This window comes from Nicrophorus vespilloides, unplaced genomic scaffold (assembly GCF_001412225.1).
Source record: "Nicrophorus vespilloides isolate i.1.1-1 unplaced genomic scaffold, Nicve_v1.0, whole genome shotgun sequence".
NCBI lineage: Eukaryota > Metazoa > Arthropoda > Insecta > Coleoptera > Silphidae > Nicrophorus > Nicrophorus vespilloides.
The window spans coordinates 590,263-610,899 of NW_017100099.1; the positions used below are offsets into that span (position 1 = coordinate 590,263).

The window sequence follows — 20,637 nt, forward strand, 5'->3', positions numbered from 1 at the left end:
AGACGACTTCAACTGGGAAACAATAGAAATATATGATGATACATTGAATGGTAATTTAAAAATTAATAAACAAATGCAGTCATCTAGAGTAAAATTAAGCAGAAGACAAATGCAAAAACAAATTTGTTATTTAAAAAATAGAATTAAAAAACTTAAACAGAATGTAAAGCAGTTAAAAAATTTAAAAAAATAGACATTGATGTTCAAAATTTCATCAGATCTCAAGTACAATGATAAGTTATTGGCGCTTGGTATATTTTAATTTTTAGTTAATAAATTGTTCCCCATACATTTAATAATATGACATATATAATATAGTAGAACAATTTCACAATTGTCTATTCTGATATGTTTGCCTTAAGTTCATTATTTTCTTATATATATATTTCTTGATTTTTGTACTTTGGTCCAATATTTGTCAAACGTGTTACCAAATCTTTGATGAAACGTACTATGATGAAGGATTTAGTTATATTTTGAACTAAACTGTAACATACATGAAATTTCCACCATAAATACTTGTGCATGATCCTTAGGTTCTTTATTTTCATAATTTCATTAGTTCCATAATTACCATAATGTATTACACAGCACTTGCACTAATACTATTATCAATAATATTAATTTGTGAATGATCTATATGTATGTGGACAACATTGGAGAGGTAATTAATCTATTGTTCAATACATTAAAATCACAACTAATCATTGTTATTTCTTTAAACTCGATAGATCATACACTAGTAAACGTGAACTATCTATGAGTCGAGAGTATGTGGACAACATTGGAGAGGTAATTAATCTATTGTTCAATATATTTAAATCACTACTAATCAATGTTATTTCTTTAAACTTGATAGATCATACACTAGTAAACGTGAACCATCTATGAGCAGAGAGTATGTGGACAACATTGGAGAGGTAATTAATCTATTGTTCAATACATTTAAATCACAACTAATCAATTATTTCTTTAGACTCGATGGATCAAACATGAGTAAACGTGTAAAATCTATGAAAATGAAGTATAGGACGTGGACCATCTATGATGGGTATGTGCACCTTGGACATTTGTGAAGATGGAGTACAAGGTCAAATTTAAATTTTCTAACAAAATGATAAAATAATATAAAACTATTTTTTATGTACAAAACTTATATAAGTTGTATAAGAAAACTTACATAATTTATTATTCAATAAAAAATATTTGTAAGTTCAATTGACAACAGACTCTAATAATTTTGATACTTAATCAATTTGTTAATTTTTATTTTCTATAAAACAAATGATATGTATCTGTAACAGACTAAAGTAATTTGACACTAAATGTAACTGTCAATTTTTATTTTCCATAGCAATTGTTGATACTTTTTTTTTAACAAAACAGTAAAACAAATTTCTTAAGAAATTTGTAATAATTTCGATACTTATTCAATATGTTAATATATATTTTATTACCATTGATTAATACATTTTATTGAATTATAATTAAATAATAACATTTTTATTTTAACAAAGTTTATATAATTTAGTATTAAGAAAATATATGTTAAGTGCGAAAATATGTTTACTAATCATAAATTACAAATAAATCATTAAAATATTAAGTATTATATAATAGTACAATAATTACAAATATTCTAATGTGTTTAATGTTTAAATACAACAATTCTAATTACGTAAATCTCTTAATTATAAACATAGATACAATTTAATAAATTAATTGAAATACTCCTAGATACGTAAATAAATTCGGTATAATCAATATAGTTTAAAACACTGGAACTTCGCTGATTGATAATACGCTGTTTGAGGTTGGGGCATTGGTCAAATCGATAGATATTATTTGAAAAATATAATTGTAAGTTATGTATAAATATTACTGTTATTTTGCACAAAATTAATTTCGTTGTTTACAATTAACGGCAAAACTGGATGCAAATGATATTTATAAAACAATTAAATTCGAATTATATATGCATTATTCGTTCATTATAAATCTATAATCCCGAAAAACGTTTAAACGTAGCTTTGAGTTTAAAACAAACGCAAACCAAATGTTACATATTTAATATTATCGAATTAAATCAATTATATTTTAATTCATTGATATTATCACATCTGTTTGAAACAATTTAGAAAAATAATAATTACAATATTGAATTTTATGAACAAAGTCATTAAAGTCAACTTGACTGTCAATCTGTCAAATCGTTTCTTCTATACTAATTTTACAAATTCAATTTATACCACCCACCAGTAACGTAGCAAGTGCGGTGCATAAAGGCCCACAAGCCAGGAGTAAAGTAATGGGACATAAGTAACATTTTTTTCTTTAAATTGTAATAAAAAATTATGAGGGGCCCTCAATTAATTAACTTTGACAGCACAAAGATTCTTCCGCTTCTTGTTACACCACACCCATTGACACAAGTTGTTTAACTATTGTATATAGTCAAATATAAAGTATCTGAAGAATGTCGAACGACGTTAAAACAATGTATGTAGTTTTTGCTCCTAAATATTTATTTACTTAGAAAATTACGAAAAATGCACCCTAAACCTAAATACGCATATAAATCAAATAAAGATAAGCAAATTGTGCATACAAATAACTTAAAAAAAAATCGGTATGATTCAAAGGGGCGTATATACACATATATGTGATACTTTTACTTTTTATGGGGAGTTTTATCGTTGTCATGCGAAAGTAAATTACGAACTATGTGTGTAATGGGGGGACTCGGACCCTCTGTAACGTATATACGTGTACATTTTTAGACGAATTACAAGCAAAAACCGGAAGTTCCAATGATGGACAACCCGAAGTATTCGCACGCTTTACAGGTATTACCTAAGTGCAAGAGAAAGAGAAGCACACTCCATTTCGGTGATTCATACACATTTAAATGACGAACGCACGCAATCCGCCTTACGCATGGAAAATGTAAATATCTGCGGTCATCGGGAAAGAAAAGAAAGAAAAAAAAAACAATGCACGAAAAGGGTGAAGAAAAACGAAACGAGCGTGGAAATATGCAACGAATGATGGTAGTTCTTCGACGCAATTTGTTTTGGAATTGATTGAATATTTAATGGATATTCTATTAGGACGACGCGCCCCTAAACGCCTTTAAATTATGTATATTGACAATATATAAGCTAATATTCCGACGGTGTTATATGGGGGAGGTAGATGAAAATATTCCAGGAAGAAGTTCTCCAAATTGGTTTGCTTCGTGCAATGTGCTTAGTCAATTTTCCTCAGCAAATTATACTTTATATTTGATTATTTTTTATTCAATCCACTACACAGATTTTATTTTTAAATAAACGTATTTTCAATATTATTTATGTTAATTCTAAGTAAATAATGAATCTATTTTTATAATTTTAAAGAGTTTTAAAAAGTATCTAAAATTATATAGAAAGTAATACAACTAATAAAATCACAAGAAAATATTTGAGGATTAGAATTCTTAAAAATTTAAAAACTAAAACAAAATATTTAATAAGTGCTAAAAATATGTATATTAATATGTACTGGTTTATTTACAACAATTAAGTTTTAAAAAGAAACTTGAGTAATTTTGTCACTTAATCAATTTGTCAAATGTTAATTTTATTGAATTAAAATAAATATTCATTAAAATGAAAGTCTAGATTACACTTCGAATAAGTACAGTGGAATCTCGCATAATAAGCATCTTGCTTAACGAGCAAACTGAATTGTAAGAAAAATGACTCGCTTAACGAGCGACGTTTTGCATAACGAGTGACTATGATAAGAGAAGTCACGGATTACGCGCCTACTACATCATTTATAAAACTTGTGTACACGTATTATGTGTATTTTTGAATATGTTTCACTATACGAGTAAATCCGGAAATTTTGGAACGGATTAAACTCGTTAAGCGAGGTTTCACTGTATTACTTTCTAGGCCAAAATCAATTACATAAATGTCAGTAAACAATTATATCAATTTCGAAGACACTGCAAAAAATAATTCCAAGCCCTTTTTTAAAGATTGCTCATTTTCAATTATTATTTCTTGGCTGGTGAAATTGTGCAAGATATGCAAGCCAAGTGAATTATGGAAAGGAAATGAGTAGAAGTAGAATTATTTCTTATATTCCACAAGGAAGTACATTTAGAAGTATAGCTTATTTTAAACACATATAATATTTATCAATATTGGTTAGATATTATTGGTGATGATGATTGCACTTTTATCCAGTAATTATTACGTAACTCAAATATTGAAAATACTTCAATTACCATATCATAAAGTTTAGTTTAAGTACACTTTTAAAGTTCTTCATTTTTTTGAGTTTCTATTACATTATATTTTTACATTTTTTATGAAGCATCAAATAATTAACATTATTTGGGAAAACCAATTAATCACATATGACATTTTATTAATAAAAGTGTATCATTGAATATATTTGATTTGCTTCAACGGATTTGCAGACAAATCCTCAGATTGATTTTGGGTCAGATAAAAAAAAAGATCGTGTACAATAATTAGCTCCAAATAAAAGTAATAAGATAAAAAAAAAAGTATGATTTTACGTATTTCAGCTGTGCTTATCGAATAATATGAAGCAATTATCGGCTGCCGCACATTGACTTATTTAGGTGGAAGGATTTGCCTGTTTGCTGTATTTTGTTATACTCGCCGACTACTCGTGATCCAGGTATTTTTTTTATCTGTACAAATGACAGCATATGCGGAGTGATTATACAATGTACATGATGAAACACAAACAGAGAAAAAATAGCATGGCGACAGAAAGAGGAGAGGCAAACAATCTACGTGGAATTATCAGTGGGTCAGCATCGGGGAAACCGTTTGAAGCATAATACGTGTATGTGTTTTGTGTGCGTGTATAAATGTGTGCTGCATGTGTATATATAAGGGAGGGGAAAATCAGAATGCTTAGACTGAATATGATGCCATATGGCCACTCTTCAGGCCGTCACTTAATTACGATGTGATTTTCATTCTTCCTCTCGCCCCACATTTTGCTGCTCGGCTATCTTCACGCGCCGTTGCCTTCATTTGATAAAGCCATTTAAATCACTGTGAAGAGGAATTAGCACACTCACACCCGCACTCGACTAATTTTGCATCTCATTAACTCACAGATCATTTCGTCCCCTGATTGCCACCTCCGCCTCCTTCCTTCCTCAATATGTAAATTCTAATTGGGCTATTACCATTACAAGTTTTTTTTTTATTATATCATCTTACGTTTATTTACAATTTATGATTACCATTTTTTTCAATATTTATTGAAAAATGTCCGTTACCAATTTCTCACTCACTAATAATGTACGAAAATGCTGCTAATCAACGTATGGTGTTAAAATCCAAAGGAAAACACATTTTGTGACTGAAAACTTTAGATATATTATTTTTCGAATCATAAGATGTTTTTTGAAGTACCGACTTTTAATATAAATGTAAATCTTTCAAAATTCAATTGATCCAATATTTAAATTGTAATAATTGTTATTAATATAATAATAGAATACGTTTATCGACCAGAATTTGCTATTTTTGACTTCATTTTGAATATAACACCTCAATCACAAGTCATACTTATTGTAAGTATGACTAATAAAACAACAACTTTAATGCAATATTCGACTTTATTCATCAAAATAGTCTCCTTCGAGATTGATACGTACATTCCAACAATTCGATACGCTTCAGTTTCGGCAATCAGTTCTTCATTGTAGCTAAATCTTTATCAATTGGCATTCTTTTTAGGTCTGCATTGTCTTGGAGAACGAGCATTGTCTTCATTTGTAGTCGATTTTTTGCAATTTCTTCCTTCAAACGCACAAATAACACCATATAATATTCGCTATTGGCTAACTTGTCTATTCATGGTATCGTCTTTACTACCTACAGGATGAACGCATATTTAAGAATGTAAAAAAAGATGTTTTTGTTTCGAAATACTAAGTTTGTTTGACTTGTTGTCCAACCCGGATACATTACTACTCGTCAGTAATTTACTCGAGTACCAAAATCGACGTTTATCGAACAAATATAACAAATAATGTAAGTTAATTAATTAAAAATCATGTGTAAATGTACAAATTATATAATAATATATAATGTCAATTAAATAAATATATTTATTATTATTATTACATTTATCACAAAACAAGTAACGTAACTTACGTTGTCTTTCTTTTTTTACCGAGCAGTTTGCCATTTGGAATAGAGACATGCAATTACGGTGTTCCAGTGGAAAATTATTGTCTGTGGTGCCCGGAAATAATTAATAAATCATTTTAATAGAGGAATTGGAATTGTCGCGCGCTCCTCAATAATGTAGAAACCAATCAGAAACATCGTGACATTTCGTGTTTCCTAGGTATGTATGTGTGTGTCTACGACGCCCATTCGTCATCCGAATCGGTTATGCACGTCCGGACTGAATACATCGAAACTATAAACTTTCAAAATAAATAATCATTCGAAATGCAAATAAGGGCTCAAGAGGAAGAAACATCCAGGAAATACTAAACTGTAATCTGATAGGTATAAGATTTACTTATCTAAATCAAAATAAATTTGTATTAACATTTCAAGTTATATTAATTATAAAATAATTAAAGATTGTAAAGATAAAAAAACAATTATTGATGTATATAAATTTAGTTCGTTTAATCCTAGTTAAAATATCTTCTTATTTATTCATAGTTCAATCGTCCTTTTTATTTGAGACATTTACTTGTAGGTATTTCATTATATAATTCTTTCATAATTGCATCACTTTTTTTTTAGTTCATAAATAATTAATTGCTTATTTTAAATATATATGTATACAATATTCACGTTGCATAACAATTTGCATCATCAAGTAGAATGTGTAGTAGATGTGGATTATAGTGGTGTCAGGAGGCTTCGAGTAAAGTAAAGTAGAAAAATTGATTTCTACTCTCAGCCTATTACTGGTCCTATTGTCGCGTCAAATTCGCAAAATTGAATACGAATTGGATTTCTGCTGTTCTCTCTTTCTCGCACACATACTATCTTTTCTTTGCTGTAAGTTGAATGAGATTTTTCAGAGAAACCGTGAATAAAGCAGAAAGTACGTCTTTCTGAAATAGCTAAAGAATATTGAGGATTTACCTTATATATAATGTGTAGTCTATATATATATATACCTCGCATTTCCTCCCGTACCACTGAGGTTTAGCTATTTGAGGGGTGTGGAACATGGAACGCGTCAATGGTTTAATATCGACGTGTACATAGCATTCCGCCGTTTGACAATTAAGGTATGAATTCCAGAAGTCATTAAACGCTCGCAACGTTTAATTTCATTTTATGAATTTCATCGGTAATTGTTCACCTACAAATATTATCTATGCAGTCAAGCGCGGCATCTATAGCTGCGTTTCTGTATTTTAATTATGACTACTATATACTATTATATTATTTCTTAATTGTATTATAATGAAAGCTTAAACTTTTAGCAACTATTTTAAAATGCATCTATTACTTGAAGTTTTATCATCAAAATAGTTATGTATATCAACGCTTCTTGCAAAGCTAATTTCACCAGTTGCTCACTTAGATATAAGGTGACAGCTTTAGGGTCAGAACTCAATTAATTTACAAATATTCGCACTAATGTATATTGATTATATTTGGATCTACAAGGGAATTTACAATATGTATATTTATATGAAGACGTTATAATAGTGTTCGTTCCCATGATACAAATATAAATATTCATGTATATTTGTACGTTCATGCGAAGAAAGAACCAACAAAATCATAAATGCATTAATTTATCTACTAATTATTTTATGCACATATTATGTAAGTTAATTGTATTGTACTTTATTATTTTCTTGACATCTAAAAAAACACACATCTAAAGATAAGTTGTAATTATATAGAACTTTAATTACGTATCAATTTTTCGCTCAATATTTTCATTTAGTGATCATCTTTGACATATCTGAAATAAATCATTTTAACTTTATTTAACATAGTTGACAAATCAAAATTTAATAAATATTACATTTTTCTTGTAAAGTTTATTTGAAATTTATATAAAAACGTAATGCAAATGATGTTAAACATCGTGAAATAAATATGAAGAAAGAAGCAATAAAATTTCATCGCGATGGAAGTGCCGGAGATGGAATGGGGAAGGAAGACTTCGTGAATAATTGAATTGCTCAATTACATTCACATAGATATGGAGTGGGAGGACGGATGTTTAATTATTGCCATTGAAACTGTAATTTCTAGTTGAATGTAAGTTTCAAGTTGATTCGGCTGTTCGTGCCACCTATCTATAAAGATCCAATTAGCCGTATTTAACTAATTGATAAACGTAATTTACTTCTTGTATTTCACGAAGCGGCCCTACTAATTTTCGAACGCGAAATTTAATTTACATTGCTACATCGTATAATTATCTAATAATAACTGAATACATTTATGAATAGATGATTTAAAAGATGCATGTTATATTATTATACTTTTGCTTCTATACATTCTGATAATATTTATTTAATTCGTTTATTTAAAAAATACATTTGGAAACATTTTTTTTTAATTTTAAATTAATGTTCTTGAAAAATATATTATGGGTATTAGCTATTAGAAACTTCAAAAAACAGGCATTTTTTAGATAACCATTGATAATTAGATATTGAATAATGAAATTTGAAAAAATAATTGAGTTTAAAACTTTGAATAATGTAACCTAAAATATTGAGATCTAATCAAACAACTAACAAAACTTAACGTTAATAAGTTTTGTTAATGTTAAGTGAATAACGTATGTACTTAATGCACATAATCTCTTCAGTTTTAAAATGGTTTCAGCATTCGTCAATTAAAGCAATTTATTTAAAATTCTATTGAACAATTTATTTATTAAAAGATCAGTTTTTAATAGAAATACAGTGGAACCTCGCTTAACGATCGACGTTTCGCATATCGAGTGACGATGAGATGAGAAGTCCAGGATTGCGCGCCTGCAACATCATTTTTAAAACTTATGTACACATATTATGTGTATTTCTTAATGTTTCACTATACGAGTAAAAATTCATTAATTTTGGAACGAATTAAACTCGTTAAGCGAGGTTCAACTGTATTTAAAAGGTATAAATATAAATAAAAAGGTATGAAGAACATTAAATTATTTTTTTTATTTTATAAATATATCTGTACATTTACCTTAATAATATAAAATTAGAACATATATAAATAGTTTAACATTTTCATAAGTATTAACCAGCTACCAATTGCCAAACAGTTTCTTCTTCGAATCTTTCTTTCCAACAGCGGGACTGAAATTCTCCAAACGAATTTTCTTTATAGCCGTCGGTGTTTCTCCAGCTGGGGCCTTCCGCTTTTTAACCTGAAAACCATAAATATATTATTACAGAGATTTATACCGTAATGGTTAATATCTTACGGCTTCATCGGGATCATTATTCACAGTTTGAAATACAAAATTCCTCGAGTTCTTCGCACCGCCCGTTACTGGATTAGAGACTTTTGTGTATTCCGCTACTCTGGCCAAAACCTGCGCGCCTCTGCTCAAAAACGATCCTCGTTGATTCTAAAATAATAAAACTTAAAACAAGGTTCAATTTGATCAATTATTAGTTATACCAATAAGGAATAGGGTTGCTTCACTTTAACTTTATCATTCTCTTTCACTTGTAGCATCGATTTATTTTGATTTCGAATGATTGCCTTTTGTCCCAGTTTAAGCACTTGACTGTTCAATGTTACATCAGATTCTTTAGAAGATCCTTGTGAATTTTGCGACTAGAATATGTAATTTAATATTAACAATTTATTTTCATAATGGCGCATTATACTTACATTTCTTAAAAACACTTCTCTTTCGTAACGTTTCTTTCTCCACTGCTCCTCATTTTCTTCATCTTCGTCAATTGTAGCATCTTCGTTATTGGCTTCTTTTTCGGCGTTTTCATCACCCGTTTGATTATCTACAAATAAATGGTATTAATGTAACAATCCAAAATCTATCTTTACTATATTTCTACCTATATTTTTCCACCTAAATTGCCTTTGACGACCTGTTCCTTGCAATTCGCCATCCTCCAAAAGCATTTCTTGTAATATCTTCACTTCACGATTATCATCATCCAGCATTCGGCGCCTAAAATAACATTGTATTAAATCTTTGAATTTCTTAAACAATAACCAAATTACATGTGAATTTTCTCAAGATCGCTTCGAACTTTGTTTTCATCGAATTTCTCTTTATCCCCTAGTTCCAATTCAAACTGATCTAAATCCTTCTCATCTTCATCTGCACTTCCCCACTCGGACTCCGACAACTCAGCTTCGTTTTCGAAGAAATCTGACGTCTTCATTTTTTTCTTTGGTTCATCTAAACAAAAAAAAATCAATGTAAGTATAAAGAAAATAAACATTTAATTATCTACATACCTTTAGTCCTTTCAACTTCAATTTCATTTTCTTCAGAATCGTATTCCACTTCGATGTCTTCATTATCAACTTCATCGTGAAGATCAATGCATTCCTCCTCGTTACCCACATCTTCCTCATCATCATCGTCATCTTCTAAAAAATTTAAATGATAGAAACCAATAATTCCAAAGCGTCGTCAGTACCTGAATCCACAATTGCTTTCGTTTTCCGCTTCTTCAATTTCTTCTTTCTCTTCCCTAACGTATCGTCATCTTCCTCCTCATTTTCCTCTTCAGTTTCATTAAAATAATTTTTTGCTGCTTGACTTTTTTCTGGTGAATTCAATTTCCTCTTAAACTGCTCCATTTCCTCTTCGTCGAGCAACTGGGATATAAATTTATCTTCGTTGTCATCTCCCAAATTCTTAATTTCTTTATTTACACCAAGGGTAATAGTCTCAACAGTAGATGGCTTTTCGTTACTACTTTCAATCTTAGTAGCACCATCAACTATCTGTGTAGCACCGGTAAACTTTCCAGAACATAACTCCATCAATTCTTGAGTTGATGCAACTTCAACGATTGGCTCAGTTTCCGTTGATTCTATATGAGTAGCCTTCTCTGTAACCTGCTGAGTTTGGGTAGCAATGAATTTGCCTGAACATATTGTGGCCAATTCCTCAATACTATCTTGCGTTTGGTGGCTTTCGGGTTCGATGAATAGTTTTTTGTGCCAATTGATGGACTTTAATGGGGACGGTTCTAGCAGTTTTATAGCTGGCGATCCAGGGGAATCAATGGCGAGTTTTGAATCGAAATTCTGTAAGCAAGTCATACGATTGACAGGCGTCAGAAAACCAAAATCTGCTTTCGGTGGAATTTTTGGCCTGATTGGAGTTTTTAGGTTGTTGTTGGGTTGAGCTGCTGGTGGACTGTCATCATCGTCGTTACCTAGAGATTTAGTATTTTTAAATAATTTTAATTCTTAAAAGATTCTATACTCACAGACAGGTGGTGAAATAGCTGCGGTTTTTTCAATAATTTCTTCTGCCACCTCTTCATCAGAATCGTCACCAAACGGTTTTATAATTCTCTTTAGAGGCTTCTTTTCACCCTCGTCCGTTTGCAACTCTTCATCAGAGCTCTCATCTTCCTCACTTTCTTCAACTGGATCACTTTCTTCAGCCTAATAATAAATGTTGTAATACGTGTATAAAATATAAGTTATTTTCATCACCTCTTCTTCAAAGAATTCTGATTTGGTTACATCCTTTTTAGCTTCTTTAGCTAAAGCTTCCTCCTCGTCCTCATCTTCCGTTTCAGTCAACTCCTCTTCCTCGTCGTCATCCAAAATGTCATCATCTGCCCCACAGCTATCTCTCTCTCCTAAAAACACTAACGTATATAAACCGTTGTAATGTAATTCATATAATTTATACCTTCGTACGTATCCATATCTTCATCTTTTGTAGGCGGTTTTACCCTTTGCTTCCACATCTCGGCCCGTTTCTGTGCCATTTGAATCTGTAAATCATTCCTAAGCTTCTCCATTCGGACTCCAGGTCGTTCATTAATCTCAGGTTCGTCAGGTCCATCTATTTTCACAGCCAATTTTTCTTTGTGTATATCACCATCACCGGAAACGCTCGTAATACTGCAATCACATTATTTAATATTTATAATTAAGTTTACTCATTAGTTGAAATATTATTTACTTCAGTTGAATTTTGTGTTTCTGAGGCGTTTTCTTGCAGGCGTGCCTTGCAAATCGTTCCATCAATAGAGATACATCGTCTGGTCGAGTTATACCCTCGTCCAAATCAATTACCGAATTAGGTCCACCGCTTAAGCAAGGTGTAATGTTAGCAAATTGTTGCTTCAACAAATCCTTATTCATTGCCTTTTCTACAACCATTTCTTCATTTTCTTTACATATTTCGTTTTCGTTCATTGCACATTCAACATTGTCCATATCATCATCACATGCATCATCTATGTTAAACACAAGTTCCATAGAATTTGAACTCCCTGATGAATTATTCAAATTATCATCTTTTGATTCACTAGTATTTACTGCCATTTGATCCTCTGTTAGAATTACATTAGTCTCCACTTGGTTATTTTCTGTAATCTTAAGAGCTTCTTCAGTATCCATAACAACAGGTATTTCAACAGGTGCACTTTCTTCATTATCTTGATTTTCAACTGTAATTATCTCCAATGATTTTACTTCACTATTCTCATTCAATTCCATTTCTGCTTTATCTCCATCAACTTTATCACAATCTTTCTTTGTTTCAATTACTTCCTCATCATCCTCTTCTTCACTTTCAGACTTGAAGAACTCTTCAACTTCTTTTTCTCGCTCTTTCAGATTTTTCCTAAATACAATTAAATTTTTATTAAAAGGAAAAAACTTCATTGAGAAAACTTACGAAACAATTTTAAGCTGTTCTTCTGTCATTTTAATAGCCACAGATGCAGATTTGTGGATTGCTTCTTTTGGAACAGCACTAGCAAATCTTTTCCTAAATTTCATAAACTCCTTTAAAGTTCTTTGTTTTGGTACATGGTATGGTAATGAAACATGTTTTTCTCTAACTCTTCTTTGTGAATCTGACTCTATTTCTTTTCTCTGTTCTGCAGCTTCCTTTGCAGTCATCTGAAAATTAAATAAATATTATATACAAATTAAAATTTCGTTTTAATTAATTACTTTTTTTGGCTCCAACTCAGAATCCTTCTTCTTGGGTTTCTTTTTGTACTTAATAGGTTCTACATTCTCAGAAGTATAATTACTTATGTCTCTGTTATCAATCTCTTCTTCTGATTCAGAATCACAGAGGTTGGTCAAGGCAATTTTCTAAAATTAAATGATTTAATAAATATTTCTAAACTTTACATTAAAAAAAATCTTACATGTTTGAAATCACCTTCTGGTACCAGTTCTCCTTTATTATTAATATCGTATACTTTAGAATCATTGCTCTGCTGACATTCACCTGCTTCATTTTTATGTGTTTCTTCAATATTAAGTTCATCTTTATCACCCTCATATTCACTATCACTGTCAACAATTCTTAGTTTCTTTGGTTTAATTATAATTGAACTATCTTCTCTTTCATTTAAAGAATTTTCTAAACCCCCTTCCTCTCTATCATTAGCAATAACTGGAGGAGATGTTTTCTTATTAATTTCAAAATCATCACTGTTTTCTACTGCTGTAATTTTGTTACAATCAATCACTTGCAAAACTGTAATTTGTTTATTATTACGTATTTTGCTTGGACTAACATCATGTTCTTCATTCATCATTTTGCTTTCTTGCACAATTTCGTTATCGTTTGTTCCACAAATATCATTAATTTGCACAACTGTTCTTAACTCTGTTTCTTCTAACATTTTACAGTCTTATCATTTAAAATTAAATAAATGCAATTGATTGTATTAAACTGTTGACCACAAAATATACTTTCTTGAAGACTAAAAACACAGGTTAAGTTAAAAACCCGCCAGAATTGAAAATAATGAGCGCCATCTTCTATATAATAGCACAAGTTTTATAGAATTACATAATTTTTAAATTACAGATGGGGATTCCCCTGATTAATATGTAAAGACATTGTATTAGTAAAATTTAAAACAAATATATATTTAATTAATTAAGCTTTTTTACGACAAGTATTTAACATAGAGCAATTTTAATGTTAACAGCACTATTTTTAGCGTATTTCAAATGCTTATCGACCAGCATACAATGATTACGATAACTTTAGTCCCTGGGTTAACACTGAAGGTTCTGTTTGATCGAGTTTTAAATTACTTAATTACCCAATTTAACCAAGTTTCTGTTAGTTGTGTTAATTTTTGTCTCCGAAGACAACACCTTGAGAAAAAGTAAATCTACTTACCTTTCAGAATGTAAATAATTCTAGACAATGCATTCTGATTTTCTGATGTTCGAAAGACGAAAAATCTTGAATTATTTGTATTTAATGAAAGCTTAAATGTTCACAAAAAATATTGCTATGCTGTAACAAAAATATAACTATTTCGATTCAACTGAATGTATTAATATATCATTTTAATATTGATGTACATGAACTGTTTTTAACTCAATTTACGTCACATGTATGTAATGCATCGATTTGGGAACATCCTTCAACGTAACTTCGAAGATGAAAATAACTTTACCAATAAAACTATCAATTCTATTATCCATATGATAAAATTTAGTATTGGAAAATATAATTCCAAGAATTTTATTCAATAACAAAGTTCGTTCTTAGAGCAACTTAGGCCACTTGTACTACAAAAAATTCATATATTTAACTTTACTCTGTTTATTTACGTATATCACGTCGAACAACGTTATTTTAATTTGAAAGTATACAATAATCAAGCAATTTTCAGCGGTATTTGAAACATTCTATCGAGTAAGTTAAAAATGGGTTTCGTTAATTTTGGCGTTTTGCGTCAATTTGATGCTAAATATAAAAACAGTCGGTTTGGTAGATGAACGCGTCTCCGTCGATGATTAAAATTGCACGAAGTGACGCACACGAAAATTATAACAATAAATAAATAAACGTCCGGAAAGGAATAGAAAATAATTGCATGCGTATGTGGATGACCTCTTGAAGGTCTAGCATTTTGAGTCGTCCCCATGGGAAAAATCAATATGGGAAACAATGTGTTTGGATTCGGTTGTTATGGAAAAACTATTGATCACCGGTGTGACTATGCACAGTCAACATGATTTTTGTTACAAACAAATTCCGTTGCATGTTATTCATTCATTCGGAATTCGGTTGCTGTGCATTATAGATGTAATTGGGTGAAGAGAATTTTATAGTTTCATATTTTTTTTTTAATTAAGGGAGTGCGAGAAACTTTCGAAGGTGTTTTTCACCTCGAGTCACGGAAAGTTCTTCGATCGAAATCATTCGGAGAACGTTACCTTTGCCAGTCTCACGCAGTTTGTGCTTGCGATCACAACCAAAATGCAGGTGGCAACGACGATCGATGGAGACAATGGAATGGTGGTGAAGAGGTTGAGTGTTCCTCTTGGTTTGGAGGAGCTGATGGAGAGTTTAACTAAGCAAGTTCTCTTGAAGCAACCCAAAGATATTTACAGTTTTGCATCGGATCATTTCACCCAATTGCTTCAAATACGCGACAAAGCTGAAACTGGAGGTAAGTAATTTATTGTTCTCATTGAAGAAGGTACCAGTATAATATTGCAGATAAAAAACCGGTTAATGGAAAAGTTAAAATACGATCGGCGACTGTAGCCACAAAATTCAATAAGCTCCCAACTCCGATTATATTCACGAATTCCAAAACGTCTTCGAAGCCGAAGACTCCAAAGGCATTCTCTTCGACCCCTATCAAAAATAGATATGAAACTTCACCGAGAATGGAGAAAGTTAAGTCCTCATCATCAGAGGCTTCACAGACGAACAGCGCGAAACAGAGCAGATCAAGCAGGGCACGTTGGATGAAGCAGGATACCGCAGTGAAGAAATCACTCTTGCCCAAGGACATCGAAAATATAAATCTCGATGTGAGCAAAAAAACCATCCGCGAAAATTACAAATCTAGAAAACCATTGAATAAACCTAAACCTAAAGAAGATGTGATTAAGGAACCGGTGATGAAGAGATCGATTTCCAAAGACAAAAATAATAAGATGAAATCAAGGGTCGTTACAACTCCTTCCACGGATGACAAAATATCGATTAATGGATCACAAGTTGGATTGAATAATAAGTTCAATAAAAAGAAGGTAGCTGGAGCTGCTGCAGCAGCTGTTGCCACAGTAACTACAGCTGGAGTTGCTAAGAAACAGATTGATGCTTCTAAAATGAATAAATCTAAGCTGATTAAGGATGATGCTGTTGATAGTGATTTCGTCGATGGAGATCATAAGGAGAGCGTGGTGATTGAGAATTTGAATTATGTTAATCAGGAAGATATACATGAAAATAATGATATTCCACAAAACAAAGTGAAGAAAACTGATGGTGATTCTGTTATAGAAAATGCTAAAGAATCTAAACCAGAAGAAACTGAAAATATTAAAGCAGAACAAGTAAAAGATGATAATATTCCAGAAGATGAAAATGAAAAGAAAGTGGATGAAGATAAATTGACAGAAGAATCAATGAACGATAGTAAACCTGAAGAAAATGTTAATAAAACTAAGTCTGAGGAATTTGAAAAAGATGAAACTAAACATTCTAATGAATTAAATAATGAAGATAAGATAGGAATTCAAAAAATGAATGAAGATAAAATCGAAGATAAGGAATCTTGTCAGGATATACCAAGCAATGAAGAATCATTAAACTTAACTGAAGTTATTAAAGTAGATGGAAATGAGAAACACAATGAAGATTCCAATATTAATCAACTTCAAAACGAAGAAGTTAAATCAAAAGAAGAAGATGATAAGTCTAAAAAAGAAGAAAGTATTGTATCTGAAATAAAAGGTACTCTTAATGAAGATTTGAGAACCAATGAAAAGAATGAAGAAAGTAACACAAATCAAGAAGATAAGGAGAAAATAGATGCATTAAATCAGGAACAAACTGAAGAATCAAAAGTTCAAGAAAATGAAATATCAGAGAAGGAATTAATTGAAGATTCTAAGCTCAAAGAAAATCTAGACGAGGAACTGAAATCTGATAATAAGAAAGAAGAGAGTAATATAAATCAAGACAAAGTAAACAGCATTGACAACAAAGAAAATGTAGTAATTGAAGATTCGGAAACAAAAGAAGTCTCAAAGAAAGAAGAATTATCAAATGAGGAAGAAACTAAAGAATTAAAAGTACAAGAAATTGAAAAGGAAGATATTCAATCAAAAGAGGAATCTGGCTATACTACTAAAGTAGAATCTAAAGTAGATCAGGTTCAAAATGAAGAATTGAAATCGAATGATGAGACAAAATCTAATTCAAATGAATTAAACAAGGAATATAGTCAAGAAGATATGAATGATAAAGAAAAGGAAGATTCTAAATCAAATGAGATTCAAAATGTTGGTTTGACACTTAAAAAAGAATCTAATAATTTGAAAATAGAGGAAAGAAACGGAACTCCTGAGACTTTAATATCAAGTAACGAAAAAGAAGAATCTAATAATTTATCAAGTGATAATAATGGAACAAATCATGAGGTTTCTGGAAATAATAATAAGGATAATTTAGCAACATTTAATATAGATCAACCTACTGTAGAAAATGAAGTATCTGTTGACAAGGAACCAATAAATGGTAATGATAATACAGCACCGATTACTATAGTAATTTCCAGTGATGATGATGATGATGATAATAAAGACTCAAGTAAATCAAATTTGCAAAACGAAGATGAGAAAGAGCATAATCTTGATTTAGTGAGTGCAAATACAGAAAAAGTTGACACAAATACAGATAAATCAGATGGAATAAAACAATCTGAAGATATATCTAAAGATGAGTTAATTAAGAATACGTTATTGGCAGATACGACTGAAAATTTAAAATTGGAGGAAGATGAAAGAATCAAAGATGTATTGTTAGGTCAAGATCATATAACGAGTGGAGAAAAGAAAGTAGTAGATAATGAAGAATTGAAGACACCTATCGATGATGCAGGTCCATTACATTTAGAAGATGTAAGTAAATATTTATCGAATCGAAGTGAAAATGTCGATTCTGATGAAGCAAAAGAGAATCAATCGAAAGTAGATAATGCAGAAGAAGAAAATGATACCAATAAATCCGCTGAACAATCTTTAGAAGAAAGTCATGAAACAGATGAAGTAAAGGATAATTCTGCTATTGCAGATGTGAAAAATGCGGATGAAATAAAGGAAAATAAAGATTTGTTAATAACTGAAAATAAAGAAAGTGAAAATGATTTTAATAGCAAAGAAAATGAAATGAAAGACATTACATCAGAAAAAGATGAATTAAAGGATAAATCTGATATCGCAGATATAAAAGATTCAATAAAAGAAAATAAAGAAATGTTAACAACTAAAGAAGAAGAAAGTGAAAATGATTTGAAATGCGAAGAAAATGAAGAGAGAATTCAATCAAAAGACAGTAATAATGAAGATCATAAAGTACGTCAAGAAAATTCGTTGGATAAAGAAATACCCACTGCGATTTCTGAAACACTAAAAGATATCAAAAATGATACAGATATTAATAATGAAGAAAAAGTAGAAACTTTGGAAAAAGAGGCACCTAATGCAGTATCTGAAGCAGTAAAAGATTTAAAAGATGATTTAAATGATATAGAACAGAAACATGAGAAATCTGCATTTGATGCATTGGCATTGACAAGAAGTTTCATGAGTCATGAAACTACGAATTACGTATCTGATTCTAATTACAATAATAAATCAAAAGATAGCTCTGACTTATCCAAAGAATCTAAGAACGTGATTGATGAAAATGTAGATTTACATAATAATGTAGAATCTGTAAACGCAAATAAACATGAAAACGCTGACCTAAATTCGTCAAACGGAAATGAGAGAGAAAAAGAAAAAGATTCAATTGATACAAAGGCCTTAACTAAAAGTCTGTTAACCAATGAAAATAAGCATGAATCGAAACCCAATGATTTTGATGTACACAAAAAGAGACCCAAGAAATTCAAAGAAGATACTGAAACTAAATCTACTTACATACCGTTAAGAGATTATTCAGAGGATAATACTGAAGATCAAGTCGATTCTATTACATCGACTGAAGAAAGTATAAAATCTGATATGTTTGGTCACAGCGTTCAACCGAATATACCAAAAACTGAAGAAATATCAGCAGCTACCAAAATCCAGTCAGTTTGGAGAGGACATTCCACAAGAAAATCAATGCAACCCTCAAAGGTAATAGTTTTATTTTGCAATGAAAATATTTTGTTATATATATATTTATTTTAGTCCCTGAAGTCTATTCAAGAACCTGCAGACTGCGACGAGTTGCCGCATCACCGTGGAATAGCGAATACAGTAAGTTTGAATCCTTTAAGTGAAGAAAATCAGTTATCCGACGAGCACGTTGCTAAGGCAATGGAACAATTGAATACCTTGGAGGTTCCAAGTGATGAACCAAAAGTTCGTGGGAAACGATCGATTGCGGACGATAGTTCGGACTCGTCGAAAAAGTCTATCATGAACAATATTTCGGAGAAAATGAGCGGAATTAAGAATTTTTTTCAGTCAGACAAAGATCATCCCGAAAAAGATCCAAAGAATAAAAGCAGTGAGAAAGAGACAGTGATTGGTGAATATAGGTCTTTAGAGGATGATGATTTATCTAAAGAACCATCGGATACAAATGTTGATTCAGATTTACCACTTCTTAAACATGATCAAACATTAGAAAATAAACATTCAAGTATAAATGATGAACCAGAACAACCTACTATTGATAATATAACAGAAACTGATTCTGAAAGTAATACAGAACCTCTGACTTACAATATTTTGCGCAATGATAAAGATTTAGATTCGATTGACAAGTTGTCAGAATCAGCTATGGTTTCTTCTACAGATAACATTAAGCAAGAACATGCTGTAAGTGTATCAGAAACACCTAATGAAGTAACATCTGGAACTAAAACAGAAGATTTATCAAAGAATAATGAAATAACAACACCAACATCAACTAATAATACAAACAAAGATAAAATCGAAGTTGATCCAGTAAATACAAAAAATAAAACTAAATCTGAGGAATTCATAGATAATTTACAACAATCTGTGGATTCAGAAATAATTTCCAAAAACGGTGATAAACCAGAAGATTCTAACGACATAAATAAAAATATATCAGGTTCTATAACTAATAAGAGTGAAATTATCAACTCTGTTAAATTAGTTGATGAAACTGTAAATGATCTAAAAGCTGATACTAAGCTATCATCTGATAAAAATATTAAAGATACTTCTTCAGACAAAGTAGTAAATAAGGAAAATGATACCAAAAGTTATAAATCTAAGGATAATATTGTTCAAGGAAAAGAAACTTCAGAAGCTTCGATAACAAATAAAAAAGTTAAAGAAATCACGATGGAACCTAAAGAAGATGACGAAATTAAATATAATTTACAAAGTGACCAATCAGATTTATCGATACACGATGAAAATATTAAATTGGAAGAAAATAATAAAA

The 20,637-nt window shown here is 30.6% G+C and overlaps 2 protein-coding genes across 5 annotated transcripts; one reads left to right on the forward strand and one right to left on the reverse strand.

The window, feature by feature from the left end:
* Window positions 1-9,225: 9,225 nt before the first annotated feature.
* Window positions 9,226-13,945, reverse strand: LOC108567948 (claspin). Of its 4 annotated transcripts, none has more exons than XM_017928768.1 (16): window positions 13,738-13,945; window positions 13,382-13,632; window positions 13,179-13,325; window positions 12,898-13,124; window positions 12,178-12,843; window positions 11,902-12,116; window positions 11,700-11,848; window positions 11,468-11,648; window positions 10,667-11,413; window positions 10,482-10,616; window positions 10,242-10,422; window positions 10,073-10,188; window positions 9,888-10,015; window positions 9,672-9,830; window positions 9,472-9,618; window positions 9,226-9,414 (listed from the first exon to the last, which is right to left on the reverse strand). In XM_017928768.1, the coding sequence occupies exons 1-16, from the start codon at window positions 13,862-13,864 to the stop codon at window positions 9,292-9,294; spliced, it is 3,699 nt and encodes a 1,232-aa protein (XP_017784257.1). In that variant the 5' UTR covers window positions 13,865-13,945; the 3' UTR covers window positions 9,226-9,291. The 4 variants fall into 4 exon arrangements, with proteins under 4 accessions (XP_017784257.1, XP_017784256.1, XP_017784255.1 ...); XM_017928767.1 differs by having other exon boundaries at window positions 13,382-13,683; XM_017928766.1 differs by having other exon boundaries at window positions 13,382-13,635; window positions 13,687-13,945.
* Window positions 13,946-14,881: 936 nt separating this feature from the next.
* Window positions 14,882-20,508, forward strand: LOC108567887 (putative leucine-rich repeat-containing protein DDB_G0290503). The gene is made up of 5 exons (XM_017928605.1): window positions 14,882-15,658; window positions 15,709-18,255; window positions 18,496-19,349; window positions 19,404-20,423; window positions 20,482-20,508. The coding sequence occupies exons 1-5, from the start codon at window positions 15,466-15,468 to the stop codon at window positions 20,506-20,508; spliced, it is 4,641 nt and encodes a 1,546-aa protein (XP_017784094.1). The 5' UTR covers window positions 14,882-15,465.
* Window positions 20,509-20,637: the final 129 nt, after the last annotated feature.

What these genes read in the sequence shown, in the direction of transcription:
- LOC108567948 (XM_017928765.1), bottom strand. Translation starts at nt 13,864, where the DNA reads ATGTTAGAAGAAACAGAGTTAAGAACAGTTGTGCAAATTAATGATATT. An exon ending in CAGAATTCTTTGAAGAAGAG is followed by an intron (nt 11,649 to 11,699) that starts GTGATGAAAATA and finishes ATTTATTATTAG; the next exon opens with GCTGAAGAAAGTGATCCAGT. An exon ending in ATTTAGGTGGAAAAATATAG is followed by an intron (nt 10,016 to 10,072) that starts GTAGAAATATAG and finishes ATTTATTTGTAG; the next exon opens with ATAATCAAACGGGTGATGAA.
- LOC108567887 (XM_017928605.1), top strand. Translation starts at nt 15,466, where the DNA reads ATGCAGGTGGCAACGACGATCGATGGAGACAATGGAATGGTGGTGAAG. An exon ending in CGACAAAGCTGAAACTGGAG is followed by an intron (nt 15,659 to 15,708) that starts GTAAGTAATTTA and finishes ATAATATTGCAG; the next exon opens with ATAAAAAACCGGTTAATGGA. An exon ending in TGAACAATCTTTAGAAGAAA is followed by an intron (nt 18,256 to 18,495) that starts GTCATGAAACAG and finishes TAACAACTAAAG; the next exon opens with AAGAAGAAAGTGAAAATGAT.